This window comes from Lampetra planeri, chromosome 40 (assembly GCF_965212315.1).
Source record: "Lampetra planeri chromosome 40, kcLamPlan1.2.h2, whole genome shotgun sequence".
NCBI classification, from domain to species: domain Eukaryota; kingdom Metazoa; phylum Chordata; class Hyperoartia; order Petromyzontiformes; family Petromyzontidae; genus Lampetra; species Lampetra planeri.
The window spans coordinates 3,305,475-3,320,565 of NC_136146.1; the positions used below are offsets into that span (position 1 = coordinate 3,305,475).

Genomic DNA, 15,091 nt, shown 5'->3' on the forward strand with positions numbered 1-15,091 from the left:
TTGATATGAGATCATTTGAAATCATCATCACAACTTTCAATGATTTCCCATAATTATCAAATATATCGATACTACATCTTGATACATTTTTATATAAATGGCTTTTAGTTCTAGCAGTTCATTTCCCAGTAAAGCGAATTTTTACTGACTTTTCATGAAGTCGCTCCCTCGCGATACCGCTATTATTTTGCTGATGATACATTGTGAGTATTTATAGCACAAATTTGTCCTGGCTTTGACCCAGGACTTGACGACTCAAAACTTCTGACCGGTGACAGCAGCACAGTATCGCAGACACGATGCGAATGTAACATGTGGAATGCTGGCCACGAAAGCCGTGAACCAATGGACAGTCTGGACACTTCCAGATTTTACGAAACAAGACGTGGACACACAGCCATTGCCAATTCCCACTGCTACCGTCACCGCAAACAACTGCACGTGAATATCAACAAGACTTGAACAGGATGGTGACGAGCCGGTCACACACAGGTATTCCACTTGTTTATATCTCTAGCCAATGCAATGCATGCCAGCGGAGGACCAATGTGTTGTGATATTTTTTTTTTAACTACGATGCTATTGATTGGTTGGAAATTAATTCAAACGCTGCAGAGCCTACTCCTGAATGAGTCGACGGAGTTAATAGGCGACAGTGTTGTATTCCGCGATGTGTATAATTTCACGTTTGAATATCGACCGGACAAACGTCTTGCCATTGTTGGCTCATGTTATAGGAGACTTCAAGCCAACATTTTTCGCGAGCCTATAGTTTGTACCGCGGCTGTACATAGCAGCGGACCTGGGATAGTTGCGACAGTAAAATGATGGATCTAGGGCGAGGCAGCGCTGTGCGTGGCGAGTTATCGCTGAGGTTGTCCAGGGTTTTAAATGCCTTCAGGAAATATTCCGTCCACGCCTGTCGTTTATGTCGATGTCAAAGACCTCCCCCCCCCCCCCACGTCTTAATGCGCTGATATTTTGCGTGTGACTATGAAGTTTGAGAGGTCAATGTTAAGATCAAGTTTTAGGATTTTAAAAAAACATCCCCTTGACTACCCCTTGTACATATGGCGACATTCGGTCACTTTCACGGCGTTGCTCCGTTAACAATGTGGGCAAAATTGATTGTGTCTGTGCGATGAGTATGCCTACTCTTTAAAAAACTAAAAAAACATGTGCCCCATTCCCAACAAAGTGTGCGTGTACATATGTGTGCGAGTGTAACACGTCTCAAATCACGGTCTGTATTATATACACACACACCACACACACACCCGCACACGCTTATCTTTATAACTGTATTATTTGTTCGATATAATCCGTCTCTTTAATTTATCTCCGCGGTTCCATCATGCTGTACATTTATGACAGGACTAGGTACGCTTTTTTTTTCTTTCTCTCTCTCATTCGTTGGTGGCTGGCCACTATCGGCGTCGCAGATGTTGCTCGAAACCTCGTGGCTCACGTGACGTGGAGTGAAGAGGGGCAGCTCGTTTTTGTTTGCTGCATTGAGAGGGGGTGGAGGTTCGAAAGGGCAGTGCCGTAGTTTTCTTTTGCGCAACAATTTACGACAGAGCTCCTCCTGCTATCCCCGCTCACATGTGTATGCTGCATATGTTCCAAATTTAATTTGTATTGTTGTTGTTATAACGCATTACTGTACTCGTAGTATTATTATTATTGTTGTCGTCGTCGTCATTGTTGTTATCATGAATATTATTTCATCTCTGGCCGTTGCAAAAAATAATTGTGTTCGCATTATTTTTTTTTGTTTGGTGCTGTTCAAAAAAAAGAACTTTTACAATAAAGATAACTGGATGGAATATTTTAAACGATCGTCTACTTGATTTTGTTCATAGGTAAAAGGTAGCTGCACTGCCATCTATTGCTCGCGCCACCCACTGGCCACGTTTGAACACAGGCTGCCCATCATTAATGGAACAATCTAAATACAGGGTGTTTAAAAAGAATTGACCCAATTTCAAAGCAGTATATTTTACGATGGCAACATGTTAGAATTACACAAAAAGTTACAAACGGTTTAATGATGAATTGTCAAGTTTTAGTAACCATTTTATAAATGCTCTATGTGCCCTCCACCTGCTGTACGGACAACATCGAGACGATAGTTGAATTCGTCCCAAACGCCTCTCAAAGTGTCTTCTTCCACTGAAGTCACCGCTGCCGTGATTCTGTTTTTGAGGTCATACAGATTAGTCGCTGACGGTGGCACAAAAACACCACGGGTCTTTGACGTATCCCCACAATAAAAAGTCGCAGGCTGTGATGATGTCTGGGGATGTTGGGGGCCAAGAGTGTAGCGCCAAGTCTTCTGGCCCCGTGCGACCTATCCAACGTTGAGGCAGTGTGTCTTGCGAATGACTGAGGCTAGGGGCTGTTTGTGCGCTGGGAGAGGCATATAGCTGTAATCATTTGAAATTCTATGCCCCGCCCTTTCAAGTGGTAAGAGTTTCATTCATGGGCGGTTCGTGGTTGCAGAGATATAGCGATTTCAAATCGGGTCCCTAATTTTAAAACACCCTGTATTTTGTTGCAGTATGTTGACATTGTCTACATCAGTGGTTCTTAACCTGGGGTACACGCTGCATCTCCTGACGGTGCCAGATGTCCCTTCTGGGAGTGCGAGACGGGCAGATATTTTTTTCCAAGGTAAATCATCGAAACGCATATTTAGCAGGGGCACGTAAGTACAATTACTTTGTTTCATCAAACCCTATGTAATTGTTAACATTATAATTTTTTTTACTATTGAGAACCAAAGGGTTCTATATTATCATCATCCGCGATCAAACCACTGCTGGGTGAAGGGTTCCCCAAGCTGTCGCCATCTCTCCGTCAGAAGGCCCTAAAGGAGAGCGTCTTGAGACGGTTGCCGGCCTCATATCCCACACTGGCCAGACGTCTTGGAAGACGTGGTCCTAGGTCTATGCATGTTGCACGTATTGGGCGCGAGATGTTAACTCCCTCGCCTGGTATACAACAACAACCGCCATTCGCCACTAAGTGGCGGTGACGTCACCACGATGCTTGTGCCAGGCCAAGTGCACCTTGAGGCCACGTGAAGTGTCGAACGCCCGCTGGCAGGAGGTCACGGGGCAGACTCAGGTGCCACGGGTCGACTGACCGAAATGACCAAGATGACTGGCTGATGCACCACCTGTGCCCCCTACTGTACCAACTTGCTGTGCTTTAGCAACCCGGCACTCCGCTCGTTGTTGTGAGCGTCGCTCCTCCGCCCTCCGTTGTTGTTGGAGGGCGACTGCCTCCAACTGCCCAGTAGCGTCCTTCACGAGCCTCCTCCACAGAGGCCGATCTTGACACCGCTGGTACCAGTCATCGGCAAGTCCACTCGCCTAGTATACAGGAGGCCGTACACGTGCACCCCGTGCTCTCTTTTAGCCCCCCCCCTCCTTCCAATACGTCATCATGTGCACCAACAGGGACTTGCGCACAAACACGTCCACGTCGACGCCTACGAGCACCTCGTGCTCTCTTTTAGCCCCCCCCCTCCCGATACGTTTCCATTCATTGGCTACCACATTCTGATAAGCTCCCCCCCCCCTCTCCTCCCCCTTAACTTGTATTGAAGAGCTTGCATCTTGAATCCCTGCCTCACTTGATGCAGCACATCTGGCTGTGACGGTCCCACCTGATGACGGAGACTTGTGTTGCCTCCGAAACGTCGTGATTTTATTATTTTATTTTTTATTAATTTTAATATTTTTTTTTACCTACGTGACTTTACCGACAGAACTAAGAGTAGGAGGCCGTGGGTTCAATTTGGACCCTGACGTCTGCTGTATATTTCGAGTTTGCTTGCTTCTCTCTCCCCGCGGTCGAGTGGATGGATTTTTCTCTGGGTCCTCCGGTTCTTCCCCTCCACATTTAGAATAGACGTGCATTTAGAGTATTTGGCTGCTATAAATGTCCACAAAGATAAACCACTTCGTTGAGCAATCATTTGTGGCCATGTCGCTTCTGAAAAAGAGCTATATAGCTCAATGGGCCTTACCTGGTTAAATAAAAAAAAAATATATATTTGTTTAGTGTATGTATGTTGAACCGTTCACACCGTGTCTTGCCGATCGGTTTTTATATCTTGCGTTAAGCGACGCAGAAGATGGTCACGTTTACAGGAGAGTGTATTTATTCGTGACAACGCATTGGTAACATTGTGACCAATTAGAGACCCTCACGGTGTGGCTTAAGGAGTTTCACGACTGAATTTAACACCAGCATGCGACGGCGTTTCCTCTCAAGCTGCTTTGAGCTTTTCCAGGTATGCATGCGGAAATCGAGTGGCTGTGGTGCGCACCTCTATACCCCGAGGTGGACAGAGGCGGAGGGATTTAAGAAACGTCGACGAGACTGGTGACAGAATGGCAGCCAAAGGATGGAACGCGTTCAAGAAGATGACCACCACAGAAACGGGGTGATGAAATTCGCCCATGTGCAGCGGTGAGATGGGTTATGGCAGCACAGGAACATGAGTGTGTAGTGGACTACATGGGGAAGCCTTCATACAGCAGTGGATAGATCACGGCTGTTGATGTTGACGGAAAATTAGGTGTTGTGTGTGCAGAAGAGCGGTAGAAGGACATTATAAATAACTGATCAAATCTCTCCTCCCTCCATGATCCCGTGAAGTGCGCATTATGCTCAACGTAGTCACGTTTAGGTGCTTTATAAACATTTCGCTGCTTTATAAACATACATTGATTGTTGTTTTGTTCTAGATTTGAAGCTTTCGTGACTGCAAGGATTCATACTCTTAGGTTTTTTCGGTAAAGTCACGTAGGGAAAAATAAATAAATACAATACTAGAAATAATAATAGAAATAAAATCATATTTTTATTTATATTATTATTTATATTATTATTTGCAAAAAGACTTCTCATTAGTTATTTATTTATTGCCTAGTATTTTTTTTTTATTATTTCTATTAATATTTTTTTATATAAAAAAAAAATTCCTACGTGACTTTACCGAAAAAACCTAAGAGTATGTTGTTTTGTTGTTAAAGCAATTACGCAGCATGCCCCTGGCTTAATTTCTTACTCTATATGTTGTGGAACGCTCCTGGGCAGGCTGGGAGTAGACATTGTCGGCATAAGGCACTACCACTAGACTACAAGGTAAGCCTTATCCATAATATACCCACGTTATTTTGTACCCTATACTCCTACAATGCTATAAAAAAAATGTTTATCTATGTTACATGCCAAATAAAGCGAGAGAGAGAGATGTGGCATCCCCAAATATTTTCCTGGAATGGCGTACCCGGACTCTTCCGGCTGAAACTAAGCAACGAAGCAACCTCATCTAACCGGACCAGACCCAAAGGCCTGAAAGCGAGCTGTCGTCTCCAAAACATTGCCCCAGGCTGGGTCCACCCATTGTCATCCCTCTGATGCGCACGAAAACAATGTTCCCGTGTCAACCTAATCCCGGGCGCACACACAACGCAGCAATGTTGACGTTCGAGGTCGCAGAGCGAATCCATTTGGAAACTGAATTTGTTTGTTTTGCAAGGGGCGAGGTGTCTTTACACTCGGCGAGCAAAATATTTATTGATGCCATCCGGTACCGATTGTACCTGTTGTAGTTTCTTTTTTCTTTCCCCTCCCCCACTCCGTGTGCCTTTGAGAGTCAACAGAGGGCTGGCGGGCGGGGGGGGGTTGGTCTGTGAGCGCGTTGCGCAGGGCGAGCGAGCGAAACGCAGAGTTGGACAGCAGGTACCAGTTTGATATTGGGGCAACGGAGAATGTTGTTTTGATTCCGACGTCACGTGTGTGTGTGTGTGCGTGCGGTGTGTGCGCGTGTCAGCCAGTGACGGAGGAAACTTATTATTTTTTTGCACCAGGCCCTTTTTGCGCTTTTAGTATCAGGTCGAGTAACACACAAAACATCAATTTATGCACACGAGCGTTTGAACGCAGGCCACACAGAGCTGAATGCATCGATGGGAATTGTTTTGTGCGCGCAGTATTTCGATAGAACTCGCATCGCGATCGTCAATCGGCCATGGCCAATCCACTGCTGGATAAAGGGTCACCATCCCTCCGCTCTGTGATGTAATACTCCACCTGCACACGTGGTTAGTTCATCAGTGTCCATCTCACTGGTGGATGTCCTTTGAATTCGGTTCTATTACCTGTCCGTGTCCGTCACTATTCATGGCCATTGGGCAACGTTTCTTAGATCAATGTGTCCTGTTTATATATATATCGTTTATATATCACAGTCTGTAATATACAAGTATGTCTGTTTTTAGAAAGCAGCGTGCCAATGTGTCTGAATAAACACAAATATGGATCAGAAATATTGACACACCGGACAAAGAAAATGGAACAAAAGTACGCAAAGGGGGCATGTGGGTAAATGCATGGATTTTGTTTTTATTAATTAACACAAAATTATAATACCGAAAGCATACGTACGTACATACATACAAACAGACATACAGAAAACGTGTAACGAATTCGCAAACTTAACGGTAACATTTAAGTATCGGGAGTTTTCAGGAGATAATATATATTGTATACAGCCATCAAGATAAAAAAAAACACGGTGCGATCGAACACCGTCCGGGGATTATAATTCTTCGACAACAGTGGCTCGGATGGCAGATCAAACTATGATGGCCACAGCACTTTGCTGCCAGAGGTTTTGCTGCTACTGCTGCTGTGGTAACATCATCAACAGCAGCTGTTTATGGCTTTGGACAAGTGCAGGAAAACAGCAATTTGAGATGTGAGACGCGTATTGCTGGATGTTTTTTTATTAACACTCTTGCGGTAAAAGTGCGTGACTTGCGTCATGCGATGGAGCCAGCGATAAGAAAGAAGGCACAAATCGGTGAGACATTTCGCCAGAGTATATAAATGCCAAGGCCACCAACGCTCCCCGAAGAGCATCAGCTTGGGTGATACCGCTTTTTTTCCAGCCAGCCAAGTCAAGATTTCCGATTGGTGAGTCTGCCTGCCTTGCCCGAATCTTTGTCTGTGTTCGTTCGTAATGATAATTATCAGATGAATTAATGTCGTGTCTAAATGCACGGCGATATCAATTACAAGAGGCATTCATTGAAACGTACATTTATTTGCTCAAGGTTTAGTATGTTGCAATACCACGAGATTGCATTAATGTGATAAGTAATACAGAAAATACTTTGATATATGATGTACAACCAATTAATGAAATAAACAACAACTGTTCTGTGTGTGTGTGTGCACATGTCACATTAGCCTTCCACAGGCACAAAAAGCCAAAACATGGCTAGCGGACGGAAACAAACAGAAAGGTCGTTATTGACATGAGTTAATGTTTCTTGAATTGAGTAAAGATTGTAAGAATTTGGCAAATGCGACGATGAAAGAGAATTTCATAGCGGGGCAATGCGAAGAAAGAAGCACAAAGAGAAGTGTTGCAGTGTGATGAGTGAGTGGGTGAGCGAGTGAGTGGGTGGGTTAATGACTGGGTGAGTGAGTAAACGAGCGAGTGAGTGAATGGGTGATTGAGTGGCTAGGGTAGTGACTGTGTGAGTGAGTAAACGAGTGAGTGACTGGGTTAGTGAATGGGTAAGTAATTGAGTTCGTCGTTGTGACCGGCAGTGTGGTGGTGGTTGAACACACTATGTATGTACAAGCATGTTGAACTTTATTCGTACCGTACGTAGCCAAACGTGTTAATCGGGAGGTGCGGCGGAAGGACAAACAAACTAAGGGGCCGTCCATAAATGACGTCACGCACCTAGGGGGGGGGGTCAGACATTTGTGACGATGTGTGACGAGGGGGGCAGGTTGAGAAATGTTACGTCACATCAAAATGCACAACTTTAAATAAATATAGACAACACGTTCTACTTAATTAAATATACTTTTTTATATATATATTGTTCTCCTACAACATCAGAGTGCAGCTGCGGGGCAGAGCTTTGTGACGTCATATTTGAGGGGGGTCTGACTTTTTGTGGCGGAGGGGGGGGGGGTCAAAAATCGTCCAAAATCGCGTGACGTCATTTATGGACGGACCCTAATCACAAGGACCAATTCTAAACAATAAATGAGTTTTCAATTCGGTGTGGATGAGACGCAACGGTCCGTGTCTGGGTGACCGAGTCCTCAACGTGGGTTTGAGGAATCAACTCGTGAAGTTTCACAGCAGGAGTAGAGGAAAATATTATTTTTACCATAGCGAGAGCAACAAAAACACTTGCGAATCATACCCATTTGCGATGTGCGCGCGTGGCCCCTTATCTGCCCCTACAGATCAGGAGGAAGATGTCTCTGCCGGGCGCGTGCGTGTGTCTCTGTGCCCTGGGGGCTCTGCTCGTGGCCCTGGGAGCCGACGAGGCCCAGGGTGGAGTCACCACCTTTTTCCCCCCGCCAGGCTCTCGCGACGACGGCGACACGCGTCAATCTCAGGTGGATGAAGGAGCCGCGTAGATAGGTCACGTGATTGTGCCGCCCGCGGAGTTGATGATTGGCACACTGGAGCAGCAGTGCTGGAGGAACGGCCTCCTCCGCATGCACATGGGCAGTGGTTGCGAGATGATAACTCGCTCGACTGTTATGCAGGAGATCGTGGGTTCGACCCTGACGATGCTTGTATATTCTTGGTTCTTTCGGTGAAGTCACGTAGAAGGGAAATAATAAAATAATAAAAATTAAACATAATAAAATGAAATTCTCTCGACAGCGTCTTCATTAAGACGCTGTCTTTCCGACAGCTCTGTTTCTTCACCTGAGGACGGCTGATTGCGTTGTGGCCGAAACGTCGTGAGAATTGTATCTTATTATGTTTTATTTTTATTATTTTATTATTTCCCTTCTACGTGACTTTATCGAAAGAACCGAGAAAATGAACTGTTACGAATGTTATTTCAAATCGTTTCTCATGAACAGCCTGATGACAGTGATGATGACATGCGTTCATTTGTAAAAAATAAATTGCAAACTATAACTTCCGATCATTCTCAATCCACCAATGAACGAAGGCCTCCCTCCCCTCTTACCATACTTCACCACGCTGGTCAGGGCAGGTAGGTCAAAGGTTAGGAGAGCCAGATCGGTTGCCACTGTTGTTAGCCGTGGCTGGGAAATCGATCTTGGGTCACTGGGTTCATAGTGCAGCTTGCTAATCACTACACCACTACTTCACCCGTATACTCTTTGGCTAACGTGAATCAAATGTGCCTTGCATAGTATTCATCATGCACGTCGAAATGTTATTCACCCAACAGAAGAAATCCATCTATTATGGAGGGGACATCCAGTCCATGGAAGAGCCCGTGTTCCTGCTCAAAAAGGTACCATCGTGTTCTGTGTCATTAAAACGAGTGCCACTTTGCAAGAACTCAACCGAGTGTGTGTTAATAGAGGGGCCGACCCTGCCATAGGAATGTGGAATTTCCACCACTGGCTCAGAGATGCCAACAGACACTGCTACATCGCTTGATTGTGGAGACATTGTGACGTGACTTGTTTGGAAGTTTTCACGGATTATTAAATTGTAGGGATGAGTTCCAGGTTTTAAAGCAAATAGGATTTCAGTTTCTTTCCGATTTTTTTTTTTACAATTCCGACTGTCTCAGTTTACACCAACACGTACACTTTTGACGATGTGAAAATCTATCCACGTGACATCCCTCATGGTGGGAGCAGCACAGCAGTGGCTTCATGAAAGTGCTGCAACTTCACGTGGTGTCGTAATATCATATCAATCCGAAACATTCAAATCATCTGATATTTCGTATCTTGGCCTGATCCTAAAATTGTAAAACACGTTCATATAAAAGTGATTTTGCGTATTTATTTCGAACTTTCTCTCGCTCTTTCAACACGAGTATTAATTGACTGACAACTCCCGATCAAATCGATGTCCAAGTTGTGAGTGCGGCTTCCCTTTGGCTTCAGAAGACACGAAGAGCTCAATGGGGCAATGGGACACCAACCCCCTTTTGAGCTGTCACCGAAACACGCGCGCGCTCTTCTGCCCGGCAGGGGGCAGCAGTGGATCGAGCGCGGGCATCGGCGGGGAGACGCGAGGCGGACTTCGGAGAAATCGCGGGAGGCGTTGCCGCCCACGTTCAGAAGAGGGCGCGCGAGCATCAGAATGAGGGCGTTCACCGCGAGGTTTGACGCGTGCACGGAGCGGGTGGTGCCATTCGGGCGGGCCTTGAAACTTGCTATTGTTTAAACTTAATTTGGAGCTTTCGTGACTGCAGGAATTACTCTTTGGTTCTTTCGATAAAGTCACGTATAAAGATAAAATAATAAATTAAATACTAGCATACGATGTTTCGATTGCAACACAAGCAATCATCATCAGGTATAAATGAAATAGAAAACACAAATCTAGTATACTTAGAAATGTAATGCAATACAACAGAGAGTCGGATAATATAACAGTCAACACCCTACCTGGTTGATTACGTTCTTCCTGAGAATGCTAAATTTGAGAGAGATATAGAAACACAGAACCAGAGACATATAGACAGACAGATAAGCAGATAGATATCACAGAGATACATAGAGAGAGACAAAACATAGGCACACAGAGGTATTGTTTTATGACGTCTAGCGCACCGGCCCGTCGCCACACGTCCCATATCTGTCAAGCCACACGGTTTACGCCGAATTCTTGTGCAGGGAAATTGCGTTGTAAGGCCCATGCAGCGTAAAGTCGTTTCAATACGGGCTAAACAAAAAAAATGTTTGTCAATTTGTTTGCGTTTCTCACTTGTGATGGGACTTTGTAGGATGAACGTTGAGATGTATGAGGGGAACGGGGTGACCAATAAGGTCTGAATTGGTCTGTAATAAAGTTGGCACTGATAAGGAGTTGACAGGTATGCACGTCAGGGAATTACAGTAGAACGCCTCAACGACGGCGATTGGTTCCACGAAACTGGTCGCGACGCGAGTGTCGGAAATACATGTGAAGTACATGTGAAGTACATGTTAAAGACATGTGAAGTAAAAATTGACCAAGCATTCAAAATAAACGTTTCCACTTCAAAACGTATTAGACACTGAATGTTAAACAATGCCCCAACGCTCACGAATAGACGTCGCTGATTCGTTAATTTTGGGTTGCATTGTGGGAGGCACGATGTACAGATGCCTAACTAGCATGTGGGCAAGTCGTGTCTTGGCCCCGTCTGATGGCCAAAGCTACGAGTTGGGGGCCCCCCTTAACAACCACCATGAGACATTTTCAACAGTGTAAAAGAACAACACTTACTTAAAACGCGGTTTAAATTTATTTTATGATCATGCTTTCACATTAGATCTCTGTTTCTGTGATATGTATTTCATTAGATATACGTCATTTATATTGCATAGAGGGTACTGTTGAGCTGTAGTTACTGCATTTGGCAAAGACGGAGTGTCCCTACAGCGTTAAATGTCCGAGACCGTGAGCGTAACGATGATGCGATTAGGTAAGAGGAGCCGCGATAGATAATAGCCTGCATGCGACCGTGCGAGACAAATCAAATATCGGGGCCCCATCTGACCAATTGCAACACCTCCTGGGCTGATAATGTTGTTGCTACACCACTGGCTGAATGTAATCTCCAGCGAAATAACGTTGTACAAGACTGTCAACGTTTTGCTTGCTTTTCAACAATCCAGTACTGTGTGCTGAAACAAACTAATCAATTGAGATGTTTGCCCACGTGACAATTTTATTTAATTGGCTCTGTCGGGTGGTGGAGAGTTATGGTTAAAATATTGACATCATTCTATATTTTAAGCTTTCGTGACTGTGCAAGGATTCATATTCTTAGGTTTTTTCGGTAAAGTCACGTAGGTAAAAAATTAAAATTAATAAAAGTAAAATAAAAATAAAATAAAAATCACGACGCTTCGGATGTATCAAGTGATACAGCTATCGTGCTGTGACGGTTCCACCTGAAGACGGAAGCTTGTGTTGCCTCCGAAACGTCGTGATTTTTATTTTATTTATTATTTTACTTTAAATCATTTTAATTTTTTACCTACGTGACTTTACCGAAAAAACCTAAGAATATTGACATCATACCCACACAGCCTAACCTACAATACAACTATGGGTCATGAATTAACTGGTTTATATGCATATTTTTTGTTATGCTTTTTTTGAAGAAATGAATTCAAGATGATATTTGGTTGACCCAAAATGTTTTTCTCATTTGGGGTTCTTAAGCCGCTTGGGCCTCCAAGCATTGGCTTAATTTTCTTACGACCAGCACCACCACTGTCTGGAACCTAATGTGTGCCTGCATCTCTCTCTGCGTTTCAGATGAATGATCCACGGACCATCAGTGGGCCCAGAAGCCAGCCTTAGTGATGCTTTTTGTTTATTTGCTTTTATTTACAATGCACGCATATACACGTTGCTAATCCGGAGTGATCTACTTTGCACACATTCTATATAATGCTTTGCCTTCATTATCAGTGCTTTGTGAATACATACAACAGGTTAGACTTCAACGGGATGAATGGGTAGGTCCAGAGGTCAGGGTCTCGAGCCATGGTGGCTTTTATTTAGACCACACATCCAGGGTGCAGTGCCAATGAGTCAACCCTGCCAGTGCATGGGGCTAGACACAGCCAACCCGCAGCCACACGAGCCGAACATTTGTGATCGGAATAAACCCGTTGGGGACAAGTTCTGTTAAGCGAGAACCTATTAAATAAGATCATCCACGAGCACATTTCGGTATTTGCAACCATCCGTACGGCACGGAAGGCGATCTATCTCTCGCGATTGCGCGTAGTAATGGCCTTCAGAACACAGCCTTGCGCCTCGAGTGCGCTGCAGAAGTGAATTGAGCGCTGGCGACAAAACGAGGAAGGCCGGGAGCAACTCGGAGCGCAAGGCCGTGGCGGTTGCGGCCACCCGCCGCTCAAGTTCGATCGGCGGTGATGAGTTTTATGGCCAAACCGCCGCGTAATGTGTTCATGTTTAGGCGACGTGAACCTGGGGGATGGAGGCCAGCGGGACCAGTTCGATACAAAAACGCAGCGCAAAATGTCGATCTATGCACCGTCCGAATGCGATCCCATCTCGAGACGCAGTCGCGAAACTGGGCTTGTTTGGACAGAGGCAGTCGGAATTCGAAAATAAAAAAAAAGGTCTCGAGTCTGACCTCCTTGTATAGGGGGTGCTACAGCATGGATGGCAGGAGGAAGGCAGCAAAGGAGAATCAGCGACCTCCCACAGAGATAAGGTTGACCGGGGAGCTTCGGAAGGAAGTCTTTGTTGGTGAAGCAGCGAGTGCATGGAGGGCAGTAGAGTGAGTCTGAGAGGGGAAGAAGTTGGGCAGGAGTGAGTCCACGGAGCATGCTGGTTGTGAGTGACAACATGCGTCCCTGCCAGGAATCGTCCTGGGGTCACGAGAATTGTAGTAAAGTGTACTACTCACATATCCACCATAGGCATACAGTTATTTTAAACACACACATCAGTTACCAGGACCTATATACGCAGTATGTATCGTACCATAATGACAAGAATGGTGACAGAATGGCAGCTAAAGCAGAGAGCGCTCGAGAGGATATGACCGCTGTAGAAATGGCTGTGGCTGAGATCATTTTTTAACTACGTGACTTTACCGAAAAAACCCAAGAATATTGTGCAGGAGCCAGATGGATTTTTGTGTAATAACCGACACAGAGGGGAGATAGAGGAATAAAACAAACATTGAGCATGTTTGAACTATTATATCATAGTCATTAAAATAAAGGCCATAACTAGGACGACTAACGCATATGCTATTTTGCTATTGAGAGTTAAAGGTCTGATGATATTTATTTTACTACCGATAGCAATGCATTCTGAGTTTCATTCTAGGCCAGCTTGGATGAAGGGAACACTAGAGTCGCCTTTTTCTTTTACACAACGTCCAACCCGGTGTTCATTAACCGATACATGGCAAGAGCACAACAAATGTAAAAAAATAAAACATCAAACACTGCAGATTGTCTCCGCAAACTACACAATGAATAAAAACAAATGGAAAAAATACAAATATTTGCCTTTTCAGTAATTGCACGCGGCATTGCTGGGTTCGATTTTACTTAAACGTGGCTTCGTGAAATATAAATTCCCCGACATCAGCGTGAGGTCAAGGCGCCTTCGCGATGAATTATTTACCGAGGAGAGGCTCGCTTGGTCTCGAGCCTTCACTGCGCTCGGGCACGTTTGGGTCTCATCCCACGAATCAGAGGTCGGCCTCGTGCGAGAGCAAACCCGGGGGATGCCCGCAATATACCCAGACGCGCGAGGTGGGGGTGGGGTTGCCCCCCCCCCTCTCCCGCCCCCCACGATCGATACCGCAAATTCCTGCCCCCCTCCCCCACGCCTACCTAACCCGGCAAGCCCTGGTGGTCGCCCATCATCCAAGCACTCAAGGGGGCATCCATTGAGTAGGTACGCACAAATATGTCAAAACTTGACCCCTCCCCTCCTCCCTGTGCGCACGCGGACTTGTTACACCCCCCCACCTGCGTACGTACGCCTGACGCACCCCCACACCCCCGAATCCTATAGAACGGCCGATATTTAATCCACGCTGATTAAATATCGGCCACACACAGCTTTGTACGAACAGTCATACTTGATCGTGTTTTCCATCCTGACTGCTTATTAAAACACACGTCTATTATGATCTTAAAACACAATTAAAACTCGGTGAACTCGTCTCTTTGTGAAGTGCATCGACTGAACATCTGCTGTAGCAATAGCCCGACGTACAGAGCAGTGTTAGTGCTGAAGTCCGGGGGGCAGCAGAAGCACCAACAGAGAACACCGCGGCAGCTAAAACCTTGAGCCAGCGGCGGTCTGCAGTGAGGCCGGGTTGAAGGGCGTGTGATCATCCACGGAGCAGGCCGCCAGACTATGTCAGACTCACTGCTGAGCTGCGTGACAGCCGCAGTCAGGGGTACGGTGGCACACGAGTGACACCTCTCCCACAGTCCCTACTTCTCCCGGCAGGACTTGTTGTCTGACGGCTGAAGAAACGGAACTGTGGCTCATTTGAAGGCCAATGTAGACAAATTATTGTCGAGGCTTCAC

General features: G+C 45.5%; 1 protein-coding gene across 1 annotated transcript; it reads left to right on the forward strand.

Annotated features, from left to right (window-relative positions):
• Window positions 1-6,942: 6,942 nt before the first annotated feature.
• On the forward strand, window positions 6,943-14,045 carry LOC144731730 (uncharacterized). The gene is made up of 5 exons (XM_078612926.1): window positions 6,943-6,996; window positions 8,296-8,451; window positions 9,270-9,335; window positions 10,030-10,161; window positions 12,314-14,045. Exons 2-5 carry the CDS (start codon window positions 8,308-8,310, stop codon window positions 12,356-12,358), a joined length of 387 nt encoding a protein of 128 aa, XP_078469052.1. The 5' UTR covers window positions 6,943-6,996; window positions 8,296-8,307; the 3' UTR covers window positions 12,359-14,045.
• The last annotated feature ends 1,046 nt before the right edge of the window (window positions 14,046-15,091 follow it).

What these genes read in the sequence shown, in the direction of transcription:
- LOC144731730 (XM_078612926.1), top strand. Translation starts at nt 8,308, where the DNA reads ATGTCTCTGCCGGGCGCGTGCGTGTGTCTCTGTGCCCTGGGGGCTCTG. An exon ending in CCGTGTTCCTGCTCAAAAAG is followed by an intron (nt 9,336 to 10,029) that starts GTACCATCGTGT and finishes TCTGCCCGGCAG; the next exon opens with GGGGCAGCAGTGGATCGAGC. An exon ending in ATGAGGGCGTTCACCGCGAG is followed by an intron (nt 10,162 to 12,313) that starts GTTTGACGCGTG and finishes TCTGCGTTTCAG; the next exon opens with ATGAATGATCCACGGACCAT.